At 41.5% G+C, this 17,508-nt stretch overlaps 1 protein-coding gene across 1 annotated transcript; it reads left to right on the top strand.

The window, feature by feature from the left end:
• Positions 1 to 4,038: 4,038 nt before the first annotated feature.
• Positions 4,039 to 14,509, top strand: LOC118089401 (embryonic pepsinogen). The gene is made up of 9 exons (XM_088674116.1): positions 4,039 to 4,157; positions 5,545 to 5,707; positions 6,183 to 6,300; positions 6,935 to 7,053; positions 7,736 to 7,935; positions 9,242 to 9,355; positions 9,977 to 10,121; positions 11,788 to 11,886; positions 14,136 to 14,509. Exons 1-9 carry the CDS (start codon positions 4,102 to 4,104, stop codon positions 14,271 to 14,273), a joined length of 1,152 nt encoding a protein of 383 aa, XP_088530242.1. The 5' UTR covers positions 4,039 to 4,101; the 3' UTR covers positions 14,274 to 14,509.
• The last annotated feature ends 2,999 nt before the right edge of the window (positions 14,510 to 17,508 follow it).

Genomic DNA, 17,508 nt, shown 5'->3' with positions numbered 1-17,508 from the left:
AGTAAGTATTCACCAAACATCAGATCTCAATCCCTAAAATCTGCTGAGATTTAAACAATCTGTCCAGCTGTGGGGCACAGCTGTGCGGGACGAAATACCCTTCTGGTGTTAAGAACGTCAGAGCAGCCCTGCTGAATCAGACCAAAGACCTATTTTTAGTCCAGCATCCTGTTTTTCACAATGACAAACCAGACGCCTATGTGAATCACAAACAGTAGCACTCTCTTGCGCGTGACCCTGTTACTGATATTCATCCGCGTAATTATGTCAACCATAAGCATGTGATAGAATTTTTTTGGAGGCTGTATCACAGAGATGAGCATCATAACTCTGATAACTGCAGGTAATGTGTAGTCATCAAGACTAGTAACCATTGATAGCCAGCCACTTTATCCTCCACGAAGTCATCTAAACTGGTGGCCCTGAGCACACCCTATGATAGCGAATTTCATAAACTATGCACTTTTTTTATCCAGAAACTAAGATAGATTAGAATCACTGTGTTCATTCACACAACATTTAAAAAAGAAGACTCAATCATGTAATATTTGTCACAAAATGCAGTTACAAAATGGCAAGGAAAACTGGCAGAGTTGTGCAGGGGTCACATGCAATATCTAACACTAGTCACTGGAACTCCTGTAACCACATTCCACACTGCAATGAATGTGCTAACAAGAGAAGGGACCTCATTTTCCTATCAACATTGAAGTCTGCAAGTTCTGAAGATGTGATATTATTGCACCAGAAGATCAAATTGAATGGAATATTTGAGAAATGAGAAGCAGTACCACATACTATGCATTAAAACGGGTCATTCCTACCAATAATGTTTCTGGAGTGCATACAGGTGCTTGTGGAGAACGTCCATCTGACTGGTATACAAAATTAGTTGGAGCCACATCATGGCACAAAAAATGTCAGTAAGAAACAACCTGTATGAGGCGAATGTTTTGGAGGACAGATGAATAGGTGGAAATGCTTTTTTATGTTACTCTGAAACAACAGGAACATTCAGATACTGGAGGAGCAATGGAGGAATAAAGGTTGGGAGGAGACAGGGCTATATATTTGCATACACTTAAATGAATGAATACAAATATTATTTATTTGTGTAGCAGAAGACATTACAAAAAGCAAAATACATAAAACAGAACAAAATACACCATACAGTTAAAATAATTATTATAACCAGGCATTCTGTCAGATAAGAGTGTGCTCTCTTGAAGAATGTAGCTTATCTCTACAATTTTTTCTCCTTGAAATTGCTGCTCTAAAGGCAAAACAAACCACTTTTTCAGAGGTGCAGGGTGACTTTTGTCATTTCATAATTCTTAGTTTTTCCTGCATTGCCAGTTGACTAATTTTTTTTCAGAAGTCTTCTTAAACCTTGTTGTGTTTGAGACAATTGAATAGCACACACTTGAAAGACATTTACCCAGCAGGTTTGGACTTTAACACCTTGGAGGTAGAGCAGAATTCAGGATGTTGTGCAGAAGCTCATCACAGGACATTCAGATTAGGTGCAAATCCATGAGAAAGAATTGGTTCAGATATACCCTAACACACACATAGAGACACAAGTAGCACTGTGGTCTAAACCACTGAGCCTCTTGGGCTTGCTGATCAGAAGGTTGGCAGTTTGAATCCCCGCGACGGGGTGAGCTCCCATTGCTCTGTCCCAGCTTCTACCAACCTACCAGCACAAGTAGATAAATAGGTACTACTGTGGAGGGAAGGTAAACAGTGTTCTGTCATGCCAGAAAGCAGTTTAGTCATGCTGGCCACATGATCTGGAAAGCTGTCTCCATGCAAACCCTGGCTCGCTCAGCCTGAAAAGCAAGATGAGCGCTGCAACCCCATAGTCGCCTTTGACTGGACTTAGGCATCCTGGGGTCCTTTACCTTCACCTTTTACCTAACACGCACCTGCAAAGGTATTGAGAAGCTTATCTCATTCCATTTTGAGCAGCTTATCAAATTTCCATTAGACTGCTTAGTCCAATAGCAGTGTTAAATATGTACATTTGTTATTAATAAGACATCAAAGTGATTGTGCTCAAATATATGTGTTGAGGACCTCAGATAAGAGTAGTAAATTTGTTCTTTGGACATACAGTGCCTGTAGATATACCCATCAAGGGCATGAGAACATTGGCTGATATAATGTAGGTGGACTAACGTCTTGGATCTGGATAAGGGAGCTTTCTCTGTTCCTAATTGGCTGGCTGCCTCTACCCCTTCCATTTTGCCCCTGTAAATTTGCTGCCTTCACAGGAGACGTCAGAAGGTACAAATTTCACTGTGTGGAGGAAATTACACCTTTTTCCTGTTTTGTTTTCACTGCTGTACATTTCCACAACGTCTTCTGATGAACCCAGTAACCCATCATTCCAGTATAGCACCCTTAAGGAAATGATGAAAATAAGATTGATTCATTTCCTTTTGTGCAATTTCAGGTCCTTTCTGGCAACCCCTTATTATTATTATTATTATTATTATTATTATTATTATGCATTTATGATATTTGTGCTCATGTGCTATTGAGGTGGTCACATGTGGTCATGATTTTAATTATGTTTGCACATGAAAAATTTCTGGAGTGTCACAGTGCTTCATTTGCAAGCAGTGCATATTCTGAAACCACACACACACACACACACACACACACACACACACACACACACACCACCACCACTAATGCACCATTGTTGTGTCAATACACCTGCAAGAATAGATGGCACCACATTTTCTTGTGTTTTTTGTCCCTTTCATTTTTCAGTCTTTTTTATAGCAAAAACTATTTTTACTGCCCATATGGTTCTCATGGTTCATCTAGCAGCTAAGTAAAAAGAAATTCAATCAACATTTGTTGTTGTTGTTTAGTCATTTAGTCGTGTCCGACTCTTTGTGACCCCATGGACCATAGCACGCCAGGCACTCCTGTCTTCCACTGCCTCCCGCAGTTTGGTCAGACTCATGTTGGTAGCTTCGAGAACACTGTCCAACCATCTCATCCTCTGTCGTCCCCTTCTCCTTGTGCCCTCAATCTTTCCCAGCATCAGGGTCTTTTCCAGGGACTCTTCTCTTCTCACTCAAATATCACAGTGCAATGCACAACATATAAATAGAAAATGACAACACAAAATATGTAATAAATCAAAATCAAATCAAATCAATAACCCTCCTCCCTGTAATGACCTGATCTTAAGTGTCATCAAGTATATGAAACATTTCATGGTTGAGGACTGGAGCACAGAACGTATGTTTTGTGTGTGTTGCCCTTCTTGCATTTGGGTCGCCTGCCTTTTCCCTGTGGCAGAAGGCAAGGCGTGTTATGGTACTCCCTACTGTGGAAAGTGTTGGGAGAGGGGTCAGAAGCAAAACCAGCTACGGCTATGCTATTGAGTTCTTAATGTTTTGATAATGTAAACGTTCTAAGTTTTGTACCAAATTTGTATATATTTTATAAATATATACAAATATATATTTGTATATATTTTACTAAATGACATTGTATACATTGCAGCAGCCTTTGGCTATAAGCAACAAACTTGATACCATACCATGCCATACCAACATGAGTCTGACCAAACTGCGGGAGGCAGTGGAAGACAGGAGTGCCTGGTGTGCTCTGGTCCATGGGGTCACGAAGTGTCAGACATGAATAAACAACAACAACAACAACAACAACAACAACAACATTTGAATGAAGGGTGGTATACAAATTTAAATGATAAGAATACACTATTTAATACAGAGTGAGACCATTGGTCCCTCTAGTTCAGCATAGCCTATGCTGACTGTCATCAGTTTTCCAAAATTTCAGACAGGAGATGAAACCAGAATGCATTGCAACACATTCACTGACTTCATTGATATTTATATTTACACTATTATATGCTGGACGTATAACTTCCGCTTTCATTGTGTTTACAAAGCAAGGTGACTGTTCACTTCTCGTTTCCAAGAATGGGCTGGACTTTCTGTGATGAAATATGATCTTTAGATGATGGTGGGCACTTCTCAAGCAGCTATAAAATAACAGAGTTTCCCCAACAAGCACCAGAAAAACTAGAGCAGCCCCCACTGGACAAGCAGGATGAAGTACCTTGCAGTACTCTTCACCATTGTTGCTCTCGCCGAATGTCTTGTTAAGTAAGTTATTGTTTTGTTGCTGATATTTACTCTTCTGACAGCTATACTTTCTGATTAACTAATGAAGAGGAGAGGGAGTGTGAATTATAACTTCAAATCTTACAGAATTTTTCAGATATATACATATATATAAACACATACACACAGCTGAGAGGAGATCAGTAAATGCAAAATGATCCTCTGGCAGCAATTACAAGGGTAGAAACACATAAGGTAAAGGTAAAGGGACCCCTGACAATTAAGTCGAGTCACGAATGACTCTGGGGTTGCGGCACTCATTTCACTTTAAAGACCTAGGGAGCTGGCGTTTGTCCGCTTCCGCAGACAGTTTTTCCGGGTCATGTGGCCAGCATGACTAAGCCACTTCTGGCGAAACCAGAGCAGCGCACGGAAACACCATCTACCTTCCCGCCGGAGTGGTACCTATTTATCTACTTGCAAGGTGTGCTTTCGAACTTCTAGGTTGGCAGGAGCTGGGACCGAACAACGGGAGCTCACCCCGTCACAGGGATTCGAACCACTGACCTTTTGATCAGCAAGCACAGTGGTTTAACCCACAGTGCCTCACTGAAAAAAGCATGGCTAACATCTAATTTGAGATGGAACAATATTTTGGGGCATTTGTGTGTGTGCTTTTTTTAGCCCAATAGGTCTCCTTGCCTTCAGTAGCGCAGTAACAGGATGATGCTCAGCACCTGACACTCACCACAGCATGTCCGAAGTGACTAGAGAAAGTGGAATTGTCATAATGTTCTTTGTAATCAATTGAAGGCACAACAGCACACCTTAAAGTGCTGCTGACACTACTTGAAACAAACGGAGTCTAAAAAATGGGCTGCAAAGAATTCATTTTATGTCCTTAGATTAATTCAGCTATCTTCCTTAAATTAATTGAGAGATGAAGCAGATTAACATCATTGTCATGTATCACAGCAGGAGCTGGGATCCTAGCGCTCCATATGTTGCTGGACTTGAACCCCCACCATCCCTGACTAGTTGGTTGGGGCTGATGGGACATGGAGTTCAACAACCTCTGGAAATCCCCACTGGCTTCTTTCCCCTGCATTAAAGCTGTTCAAATCCCATCCATGTCTATGGAAAAGATGCATGAATGGATGTGTGCAAGATTATAGGCTATATTACTATTTCTTGATGCTAAAAAAAGACTTTGATTGCATTGAGTGGGTGCGAACTTTCAGTTCAATTTCCTAAGTACCCCCCTTTTTTTGAGTAGCTTAGATCTAGTAGTTAAGGGAGTTTAGATGAGGTGGTGATATTAAACCTATTATTATGTTTGGAGTTATGGAGTGGAAAGACAGGTTGCAAAATCAGCAAATTTTAGGGAGACAGAAAATCCAAACCAAGCATTTTGTTTCTTATGTTCCAGGATCCCCTTGCAGAGAGGGACAAAAGTAAGAGACACTCTCAAGGAGAAAAATCTGCTGGACAATCTTCTTCAGAAACACCATTATGACATTGGTACAAAATACAACTCAGCTTTTTCCAAGGCTGCCCTGGTGGCAGATGAACCACTTCTGAACTCCTTGGATGTGAGTTGATGCTTTGCTCTTAGCAATTTGCTGTGCTGCTGAACATTTCCCCAAAGTTTTCATGATGCTCAGTTCAGATACTTCTTCATATTTCTCCTGACACCCAGAGGTTATCAACATAATACAGTGGTACCTCGGGTTACAAACACTTTGGGTTGCAAACTCCGCTAACCTGGAAGTAGTACTACGGGTTGCGAACTTTGCCCCGGGATGACAACAGAAATTGCGTGCTGGCGGTGCAGCAGCAGTGGGGGGCTCCATTAACAAAAGCGTGCCTCAGGTTAAGAACAGTTTTGGGTTAAGAACAGACCTCCGAAATGAATTAAGTTTGTAACCTGAGGTACCACTGTATGTTCGATGCATTTAGCAGTTAGATTCATAGTGATTACCTTGCATATCTGTGAGAAAGTAAAATGTTCAAAAGCCTAAAAAGAAGGAAAGTTTTACAAATTGTGTTTGTTTTATGAATTAACAGACTGAATACTATGGAACAATCTACATTGGAACCCCACCACAGAAGTTCACTGTTGTGTTTGACACTGGATCATCCAATCTCTGGGTACCCTCTGTCTATTGCAGTAGTCCAGCATGCCGTAAGTAACGGACTATAAAATAAAAAGTCTTCAAGCATGTCACTCTGATATTAAAAATGGGCTGGGAGGGCCTATGAAGTGGTGTAAAGGAATGGATTCATTATTTCACAATCCAGCATTGATTGCAGACTCAGGTCATAATTCTATTTATCTATGAGTAAGGTTGATTGAACTCAGTGAGGCCAACTTCTAAATAAATATGTGTGGAATTGAATGTGGGCTTGCAACCCTATATCCACTTACCTGGGAGTAAGCTCCTTCAGATTCAATTATGGGGCATGCTTCTGAGTAAACTTGCGTAAAACTTTACTCCAAATCATGTGGACTTGGTTTTGCAAAACTTAATTCCCATTTTTTTGTCCACAATTATTTTTAGTAATGTATACAAAAACGAAAATGCTAAAAAGAATGTGCTTTTTTGAATATATGAGTTTTTCTGCTGCCAGTTTTATTTCACTTTTCCTGTTAGTAGACTAACAAAATCCCTAAGATTTACTAGATATGTTCCAAATGCCCTACACTTTAAATTGTTCCAACAGTTTTCTTCAAGCAACCAAATTTATGCTGTAGTCTTATATCTATGATTAAAAGCCGTTTTTACGTTAATTAAACACTCCTTTCTTTTTATGTTTAGGAAAGCACCAGAGGTTTAACCCATCTTGGTCTTCTACTTTTCAAAGCACTCAACAGACCATATCCATTCAGTATGGGACAGGAAGCATGGAAGGCTACTTGGGATATGATACAGTCAAGGTAATTCAACTCAGTTCAGTTGCATTACATGAGTACAGCAAAAACTGAGAAGACAATGTTATTGTTATAGGCTTCTCTAGAACCAGTGCAATTCAGTCTGCTTGAATGCTGGAACTGGAAAGCAGCTTTTCCTCTAAAGATGTGTAGATGGATGCACATCAAGTAATTCAGAACAAACCATCTCTTATCCAAATAGTGTAAATTTTAATGGTCATTTTGAGAATCAGAGCCGTGCGATATTAAAGCTGGAGTCCTTAAGTCATAGGATCCTAAAGTAAATTTCAGTGAAAGAGATGGGACTTCCTTCTGAATTAACAGATGGAAGAAGAGGATGCAAGCATGTTAAACAGAAACAAACATTGATGAACAAATATAAGACACATACTCTGACAAAAGGGAAGACTCCCAAATGAGGGCTACATAGGAGGACGTTATTGATTCATGTACAAAATGTCAAGACACAGTTGGCCTTATAAAGAAGTTTCATCTTCAAGAAAAAAGCAAGTTTAAAAGAGCCACTACTTGCTCTGCACCTTTTCACAGATTAATCCTGTTCTATGGTTAAAAGAAAAAGAAATAAACCCTACCGGGTTTAGTTTGCTTGCATACATCACTAGTAAAAGCCTGCTCTGTAGATCACAGCTTGACATAAAAGTAAAGGTCTACTCTGTTTCTCTCCTAGGTATCCGGTCTTTCCGTTTCAGATCAGCCATTTGGCTTGAGCAGCAGTGAGCCAGGCATCATATTTCTCTATTCTGAGTTTGACGGGATCCTGGGCTTAGGCTACCCAAACATTGCTGTTGATGAAGTGACTCCAGTCTTTGATAACATGGTGGAACAAGGCTTAGTTCAGCAAAACCTGTTTTCTGTTTATCTCAACCGGTAAATGGTATTTTTTAATCTCTTGGAAATATTATTTGTTTTGTATAGATGGGAGGAATCATGTACCTGATCTGAAATGGCTTGTCTATTGGCTATTGCTCTGGCTGTTGTATTGTAAAACAGGCTGGCCTACCCTGTACTCTAAGTAAGATGGCTGCCACTGTGCTGTCCTTGCATTGGTATAAGGCAGGGACCCCAAAAGGTGATTGGCAGAAGGGTTTGAAAGCCCCACTGAATTGGCCAGGGGGCTGAGCCCCTCCAGAGTTGAATGATCTATTGTAGTCAAGGCCACTTGATGAAGAAGGAAAGGTCCATCCAGTTTTCTAGGACGTAACAGCTGACTGCACCCTCTTGCTTGTTGTGCCTTGAGAGCAGGGCTTTGCTATGAAGAGAGGGGCCAAGCTCAGGTAAGCTAAGTGTTAATGTAGAAGAGAGGGAGGTAGACAGAGTTGAGCAGGGAGAGAAGAGGCTTCTAATTCATTTACTATTCTATAATTTGTGAAAATAGAATAGAATAGAATAATTAATTAAGTACTATGTCATCAGTAGAGTTAATATCCCTTTTGATTTCAATTGAACCACCTTGATATCCCTGTAAAAACATTAATGGAGTCTTTGCTCCAAATCACAAACTTACCCCATCCAGAATAACTGGAGGGCATTCTTGCAAAGATAATTTCACCTATTTCTGAGGTAGAGGAGTCAACAAAAAGTGCCAATCTTTTCCCCTCACCATGTGTATAATATGCAGCCCAGTTCTATATATGTCAGCTTAGAAGTCAGTGCTACTCATGAGTTAGTGTGCACAGGACTGAAGTCTTGTGAAAGGAAGACTGCAATCTTCCAGGTGGTGACAATTCTAGTTCTTGTCCTCTTTCTGGCTGAGAACTATAAGGGCAACACTGACACCAATGACAAACTTAGTTGGTCTCTAGGGTGCTACTGGAAAGAATTTTTTTATTTTGTTTCGACAGACACTATGGAGGAGGAAACTGAAAAATATTATGAGATTATGAAGGGGGAAATCAGTTTGTGATATACAGACCAGAGTTGCCAATATTATGATGTACTTGACAAGACTGGAGAAATGTATTAACAGAATATGCCTTTCGAAATACGCTAACCACCAATAGATACTTATTCATTGTGAGATATTATACACCTTCTCTCTCTCTCTCTCTCGTTCTCTCTTAATGGGAATTGGGACAGAGGTACAGAAATAAGTGACATTCACATTTTAAATGTGCAGTTTATCTTATTCTGAATGAATGGATTGCCAATAGCACACCATATATTTTTGTTTCAGAGAAGCAAGTGGGAGCATGGTCATTTTTGGTGGAGTTGATCACTCTTACTTTACTGGTCCTATTAACTGGATTCCTGTCACTCAGGAAGGTTATTGGCAGATTGCAGTGGACAGGTAAGCAGAAATTCCTGCTGCTACTATTACTATTACTACAGAAGTACAGAAATACAGAAGTGCAGAAAGAAAGGAAGAAATAGAGGACAATGAGATGTGAATACTAATGTTCAGTTTACTTTGTACAGTATTTGCTAGCTGGCAGTTAGGTTGAATTGACTAGTTATTATCTAATTATATAGAATCCTCATTAACAGCACTTTTACACAGTGTATGAAGACAGGTCCCTGCCCAGAATAGCTTGCAAACTATAGTTCCTGTGGTCTTATTGCCTTCTACAATTTCCAATGATGTAATATTGGCTAACACAGGAGAAAACGTTTCCTTAATGAGAATGGATAGCTACCTTAAGGCAGTTACCACATCCTGCTATCCATGTTGTTTGAAGTTCATGTTTGGGGGAAGGTCCATTGCTCAGTGGCAGAGCATTTTTATTTTGCATGCAAAAGGTTACAGGTTCAATAACTTCAAGTAAGGCTAGGAGGAAGCCTTATCTGAAACACTGATGAGCCCCTGGTAGTCAGCTTGGAGTTTACTCAGTGAGATGGACTAATGGTCTGATTCTATATATGGCAGTTTTGTATGTTCCATGTCTGAATCTAATGATTTCCAATTTCTCAGCATTCTAGTGAATGGTCAGACAATTGCCTGCAGTGGTGGCTGTCAAGCAATTGTTGACACTGGGACGTCCCTCTTGGCTGGTCCGGGATATGAAATTAGCAAACTCCAAAATGCCATTGGAGCTACCGCAGCACAGTATGGGCAGGTAAGATTTATTCTCCCACACCAATTCTCTTCACTTTGCGGCATCCACAATCAATACTCAAATCTTTAGCCAGAGTTTGGATTTCAGATATGCGCAACATAAGATGGATAGGATTAGACTTGATCCCAGTTTCCTCCCGGACTACAGCTGCTGGCATCTCAGCCCCATGCTTCATGTTTCTTCATGATACTGCAGAGGCAAACAAATGTGCACAAGCATAAGGAAATGCAGTGTGTAAGACTGGAGTGGTAGCATCCCTTGTGAGCATGTATAATGGATGCAGAAGGAAGAGACAACGGCAATGGTAGGAAAAGGAAACAAGCTGAGGTTTGGCTGAGCCAGGGTGACATCCAGGGAAAGAAACAGCTCCAGTGGGCCTAATACTGAATTCACAAAGTTAGCTGAAAAGATGGCACTCATTCGGAAAGGCTTGTTGACTCTTGGTAAATTGCCCTCTGTTGTTAGATCCTGATGTAATGAGAGGATGATCTGTGAAATCTTCTATCTGACTGACTGGGATTTCACATGTTTCCTTGCCTTTATCATATGATAAGGGTAACCCGAGAATGTCCCATGAGTTTATTGGACTGTTGTGTGTGCTTGGGGCTGCCTGGATATCCTTTGCTCTATGCAGAATTCTGAGAAGGGTTTACAGTTTTTTACATTGTAATTTTAAAAAACATTTTACACCTTTTATAGTTGTGTAGAAGAGGGATTTTCAGTAGGTGTAAGCTAGCATGACAGGCTAAGTCTTCTGACATTCACAAGAGCAGGGGCAGGCAACCTAAGGCCCGTGGGTAGGCAACCTAATCGCCTTCTCAATCTGGCCCGTGGACGGTCTGGGAATCGGCGTGTTTTTACATGAGCAGAATGTGTCCTTTTATTTAAAATGCACCTCTGGGTTATTTGTGGGGCCTGCCTGGTATTTTAACATGAGTAGAATGTGTGCTTTTATTTAAAATGCATCTTTGGGTTATTTGTGGGGCATAGGAATTTGTTCATTCCCCCCCCAAAAAATATAGTTCGGCCCACCACATGATCTGAGGGATGGTGGACCGGCCCACGGCTGAAAAAGGTCGCTGACCCCTGCACAAGAGCCCTGTTCAATTCTGCATCTGACCACACTACCCGCAGAGAGAGAAAAAGAGGGACACCTTACTGTCATTAATTTGTACTATTGTCTCTCTTCAAAATACCCTGACTGATAATTGTGAAAAGGGGTCCTTTCCCTCAAACAGTGTTCTTCAGCACAGAGCATACCTAGGCATTCATTACTTCAGCATGCAAATAGCTCCACCTTCAGAATTAGGAACTGAGCCTCAGACCAGAGTTCAAAATGCTGTGCTGTATTATCTGAATTGGTTGAGGCACACATTGTTGTATGTATGAAGATTAGATGAGAAGTTTTAGGTTGCTTTACTTGTAGTCTTCAGTGAGTTGCTTTGCTTTTATGTCACAATGTTCCGCTCAGGCCTGTGGGTTATACCAGATGCTTATCTGAGTGAAGTCCAGAAGTTTCAGAGTTTCACTTCAAGTGGAAGGTTTGGTTTCCTGAGGCAGACTTTTTTTTGGGGGGGGAGGGGACTACTACATTTCTTGAGCAAACCTGAGGTTTGCCTGTTCATTTCCTTCAGAGTAACTCAACACTCCTCCTTATCTTTTTCAGTATGACATTGACTGCAGTAACCTCCCCGATATGCCTGATGTTGTTTTTGTAATCAACGGAATCCAGTATCCGCTCACCCCTTCAGCCTATACTAATCAGGTACAAAACAGATTCAGAATTGTATTTACTCATCACGAGTGCAGGTTCAAAAGGGTTTGGGGGTTTATCAGCAGGGCAAAATCTTCATGAACAAATGGGCTGCAAACCAGAAAAAGGAAAGAAATCTTTGGGAAGAAATATTATTAGATATACAGACACTGTCAGAAGAGCTGGGTTTAAGAGGAGTTTAAGGCGGTTCCTTTAAAGGATTTTAGGGGTTAAAAGCCTTGAATTTGAAAGTTAAAAGCCTTGAAAGCCTTTGAAATCCTTGGAAAGAATTTAACACAGTTTGGCGCAGAGTTGGCAAAAAAGCGTCAGAAAATCCGGAGGCAGTGCCTATGAGGCTATTTAACTTCATTAAAATTAGATCTCAGCACGGCAGTGGTTACGATAAGAAAAATATAAAAAAGGATACAACAACTTTGCCTTAGTTGAAAGGAGGTAAAAGGGTGGGGGGGGAGAGAAAAGAAAAACCGAAAAACCGAAAAAAAAGCAAGGAGGGGAGGCCGGTAGCAAAGGCTTGTAGTTAAAAGGATTTCTTGAAGAGCTGAGTTGATACCTGTGTATCTCACACACAAAAATGGTCAACCCAGGTACAGAAGATGGCTGGGTCCTGTCAAGGATCAAGAGACTCTCCACCAACATAGTTTCATGACTGTTAATATTGCATCTCTGACCACAGATGATTCCCTTCCTGGAAAGGTGCCCCATTAACGTGGAAGACCTGGGTGCCCGATTGTTCCCAGGAGGACTCACATTACACCTTCCACCAAAAATAGCCTCCTGAGATCAAGCTATAAATACAGTGCTCACGTGCTACAAGTTATTTGTTTTTCTGTTGCAGAGATGGCAGAATGTGGAAATATGCTCTGTTTTTCTCCCCTTCTTTCCCCTTATCAGATATTGTACAATCCAGAGAGTTTCAAAATCTCACTCCCCACATTACCCTATTTCCCAATGCATCAAATTTAACCTCGGAAACACAATGCAAGAGAAAGGGCCTCTTTGCACCCGCTGCCCCTGACTGCTCCATCCGTAATAGCTCCTCTATTTCCACACCAAGGGCTTGAAGGCAAAGCGTTGCCCTAAAGCATTGATAGGAAACCTGTGGCCTTCCCAATGAGGTGTGACCCCAGCTCCCATCACCTCTGACCATTGGTCATGCTGTCTGGGGTTGATGGGAGTTGGGAGTCTAACAACATCTGAGAGCCACAATTTCCCCACTCCATCCTAAAGGGGGGGGGGAAATAACCTAGATACAGCAGCAACATAACATAATACAAACCCTAGCATACAATATGTTTTCAATATAGGATGCCTGGCAGATTGATTCTATGATTGTGCTGTGCCAGGTAATTGTCACTTGCATTGACTTGAATCCTGTCCTTTGATGTAGCAGAGGCAGGTGGGAGGAAGCAAGTAGCACTTAATAGAATCATAGAATTGGAAGCAACCCCCAAGGGTCATCTAGTCCAACCCCCTGCAATGCAGGAATCAATGCTTTTTTTTCTTGGGCCCTCCACTGACTCCACAAGGAAGGGTCGTAGCTCACTGCTAGAGCATCTACATCGCATGCTAAAGGCCCCAGGTTCAATTTGTGGCATCTTCCATTTGTGGCATCTCCGAAACCCTGAAGAATTGCTACCAGTCAGTGTATACAATAATAGGTTGGATGAACCAATGGTCTGTCTCAGTATAAGGCAGCTCCCTATCTTCCTATGACTTCAATGGAAGTATTTCCCCCCCCCCTTTAGATAACTTCTTTTGCGGGCATATTGTCACATTCTGTTGTCATCCAACTAAGCTCTTCTCCCTATCAAGTTCCCCCCCCCTTTGTGGTGGTGGTGGTGTCAGCCAGGAATAAGGTTAATGTCAGTGCAGCGGTGCAAATTCGCCACACTGACATGACCTTTTCCCTATACAAATTTCAAGGATAGGATTGCATTTCCATTCAATTACTGTTTTCAACAGAGCAGAACAAAGGCAATGTCAGAATCATGATTTCCTATAACTTTTAAATACTATCCTTTGCTTATTTGAATTGATTAGGATATTGAATTATTTCTTGATACATAATGTGAACCATTGTCTCTTTTCTTGTTGAATTTGCATTATTTCTCTCCATTACTTTTGAGACTTTTTCAGCTTCCTCTTTTAAATGTTGGAATGTTACCCTATGCATTTTTACCTAGATGGGTATTTATGTAGAATAACCCCTATCTGATGGTTGTCCTTTTCTTCCCTTCTAGGTGACGCAAGCAGGTTGCACTAGCGGTTTCCAAAACACATCTGGGGACCTCTGGATCCTAGGAGATGTGTTCATCCGGGAATACTACAGTATTTTTGACCGGGAGAACAACCAAGTTGGACTGGCAAAGGCAGTCTAGAATAATTGTGCTTTTAAACAACAGCGCGGGCTGTAATTGCTCATCTAATCCACTTACTCAGATTGCATCTTAACTTCATAGCTATTTATTTGAGCAAATAGCAGCAACTCCAGTTATGTACTTTTAAAAGTAATTACTATCTAATGTCTTTAAATAACCTGCAGATGATAGCACTGTTATGCCATATACAATCTGAAAATGGTGAATTTCAAATTAATAAACTGTCCTAAAGTGAAGTTTTTTTGTTAGCGATTTCTGTGCAAAGTGCAAAAACCTAGCGTTAATGTGAGTCGGGGTGCCAACTTGAATAAAATATGGGGGGGGGGCAGGTAAACCCCACCCTGCATAATCAATCACATGATGCAGTGTGCACACACTATTTGAATAGCAATGCCCATTAATTTTTTTTTGGGGGGGGGGGCTCAAATATTTTATTGGGGGACCAAAGGGACCCCGGTGCCTAGGAGTTGGCCCCTATGATATGAGTGAAGTTGGGGTGCCATTTCAAAGGTCAGCAAGCAGAGCAGGGGAGGGAAAAGGCACGGGCCAAGGACCCACTCTAAGAATCACTCCAGTGCAAGTTATAAGGAGGAAAAAAACACATCAATATACTTTATTTGTTTTTATTTCTTTTCTACTGCACAATAAAACAAAACAAAAAACAATGCACAGAATTAGAGAGTGACCAGAGATATAGGAGCTCCTAATTCAAGAATGGGGAACCTGCGCCCGCCCCGCCCCCCATAGCATAGCTGTCAAGTTTTCCCTTTTCTTGCTAGGAAGCCTATTCAGCATGAGGGAATTTCCCTTTAAAAAAGGGAGAACTTGACAGCTATGCCCCATATGTGAGTTGTAGTCCAGCAACATCCAAAGGACCAAAGGTTACCCAACTCTATTCCTAATTGATCATCACATTTTGCCCTAAAGTGGGTGGAGAGGATACAACAGTGTCACCTTGCTGACCTAATAGTTTCAGGTGATTCCTATCTTAGTTATCCTTAGAGCCACCTTGTTAGGTAGGCAAGAACAGTTTGAAAAGTGAGTGTATAATCAGATGTTGGTCATAATCCAGAATGCGACAGCTTACTGGTGACTGGGAGCGGCCTCCGGGACCACATAACACCGGTCCTGAGAAATCTACACACGCTCCCAGTATGTTTCTGAGCACAATTCAAAGTGTTGGTGTTGACCTTTAAAGCCCTAAACGGCCTTGGTCCTGTATACCTGAAGGAGCGTCTCCACCCCCACCGTTCAGCCCGGACACTGAGATCCAGCACCGAGGGCCTTCTGGCGGTTCCCTCATTGCGAGAAGTGAGGTTACAGGGAACCAGACAGAGGGCCTTCTCAGTAGCAGCACCCGCCCTGTGGAATGCCCTTCCATCAGATGTCAAGGAAATAAGCAACTATCCTAATTTTAAAAGACATCTGAAGGCAGCCCTCTTTAGGGAAGCTTTTAATATTTAATGCTGTATTGTTTTAATATTTAATTGGGAGCCGCCCAGAGTGGCTGGGGAGACTCAGCCAGATGGGCGGGGTATAAATAATAAATTATTATTATTATTATTATTATTATTATTATTATTATTATTATTATATAACATCTGGATTAACTGAACATTTGGATTAATTGAAATACGACCATATTTGGATCCTGTACGGGAAACATCCTTTCTCCAGGGAGCCTCACCACTAGGGATGGGCAAATCCATCCATTTAGCTTTCTCCCAGTTTCTTCCTTTTTCAGCCTTAACTTCAGTTCTCCACATTTCCACAATTAAAAAAAATGTGTTCATGAAAATTTACATAATTTTAGTTCTAATGTCTCCTAATATGCACGTTTGCATGCCATTTTGCCAAATATTCATATTTCCCCCAAGCAAAAGTGTGTTTTTCTATGCTACTCTCACCAATACATTACCCTGGTATGTGGATTTTAATTTTTTTGCATGCATTGCTTTGCGGGAGAATTGTCCTGCAAAATTTGGAGTAGTCCAACTCCTGAAAGGTGGCTGCATTTTGGCATTTGTTGGGTGGCCTTTCAATGTGAACAGAATCAAATTTTCCCCCCAACTCTGCTCACCACTTCATGTGCATTTGTACTGGCAAATCCACAGCTGCTATGGCATGCTGAAAGACCGACACAAATTGCTCATTAAATAAGCACCTAGGTTTTTGCGCATCCTGTTTTGCACAGCTTTTCCCCACGAGCCCATCAGACAGGCAAGATACTGGGCAAAACCTTGCCTGGTTGTTGTTGTTTAGTCGTTTAGTCGTGTCCGACTCTTCGTGACCCCATGGACCAGAGCACGCCAGGCACTCCTGTCTTCCACTGCCTCCCGTAGTTTGGTCAAACTCATGTTCGTAGCTTCGAGAACACTGTCCAACCATCTTGTCCTCTGTCGTCCCCTTCTCCTAGTGCCCTCAATCTTTCCCAACATCAGGGTCTTTTCCAAGGATTCTTCTCTTCTCATGAGGTGGCCAAAGTATTGGAGCCTCAGCTTCACGATCTGTCCTTCCAGGGAGCACTCAGGGCTGATTTCCTTAAGAATGGATAGGTTTGATCTTCTAGCAGTCCATGGGACTCTCAAGAGTCTCCTCCAGCACCATAATTCAAAAGCATCAATTCTTCGGCGATCAGCCTTCTTTATGGTCCAGCTCTCACTTCCATACATCACTACTGGGAAAACCATAGCTTTAACTATACGGACCTTTGTCGGCAAGGTGATGTCTCTGCTTTTTAAGATGCTGTCTAGGTTTGTCATTGCTTTTCTCCCAAGAAGCAGGCGTCTTTTAATTTCGTGACTGCTGTCACCATCTGCAGTGATCAAGGAGCCCAAGAAAGTAAAATCTCTCACTGCCTCCATTTCTTCCCCTTCTATTTGCCAGGAGGTGATGGGACCAGTGGCCATGATCTTGGTTTTTTTGATGTTGAGCTTCAGACCATATTTTGCGCTCTCCTCTTTCACCCTCATTAAAAGGTTCTTTAATTCCTCCTCACTTTCTGCCATCAAGGTTGTGTCATCTGCATATCTGAGGTTGTTGATATTTCTTCCGGCAATCTTAATTCCTGCTTGGGATTCATCTAGTCCAGCCTTTCGCATGATGAATTCTGCATATAAGTTAAATAAGCAGGGAGACAATATACAACCTTGTCGTACTCCTTTCCCAATTTTGAACCAATCCGTTGTTCCATATCCAGTTCTAACTGTAGCTTCTTGTCCCACATAGAGATTTC

Source organism: Zootoca vivipara, chromosome 7 (assembly GCF_965207765.1).
Source record: "Zootoca vivipara chromosome 7, rZooViv2.hap1.1, whole genome shotgun sequence".
Taxonomy (NCBI): Eukaryota; Metazoa; Chordata; class Lepidosauria; order Squamata; family Lacertidae; genus Zootoca; species Zootoca vivipara.
The sequence above is the reverse complement of the archived record's forward strand: the minus strand, read 5'-3'. Positions and strand labels throughout refer to the sequence as shown.

Excerpts from the sequence above, each read along its gene's own strand:
- LOC118089401 (XM_088674116.1), top strand. The coding sequence starts at position 4,102 with ATGAAGTACCTTGCAGTACTCTTCACCATTGTTGCTCTCGCCGAATGT. Across the intron at positions 5,708-6,182 it reads CACTTCTGAACTCCTTGGAT|ACTGAATACTATGGAACAAT; the intron begins GTGAGTTGATGC and ends ATGAATTAACAG. Across the intron at positions 7,054-7,735 it reads TGGGATATGATACAGTCAAG|GTATCCGGTCTTTCCGTTTC; the intron begins GTAATTCAACTC and ends TTTCTCTCCTAG.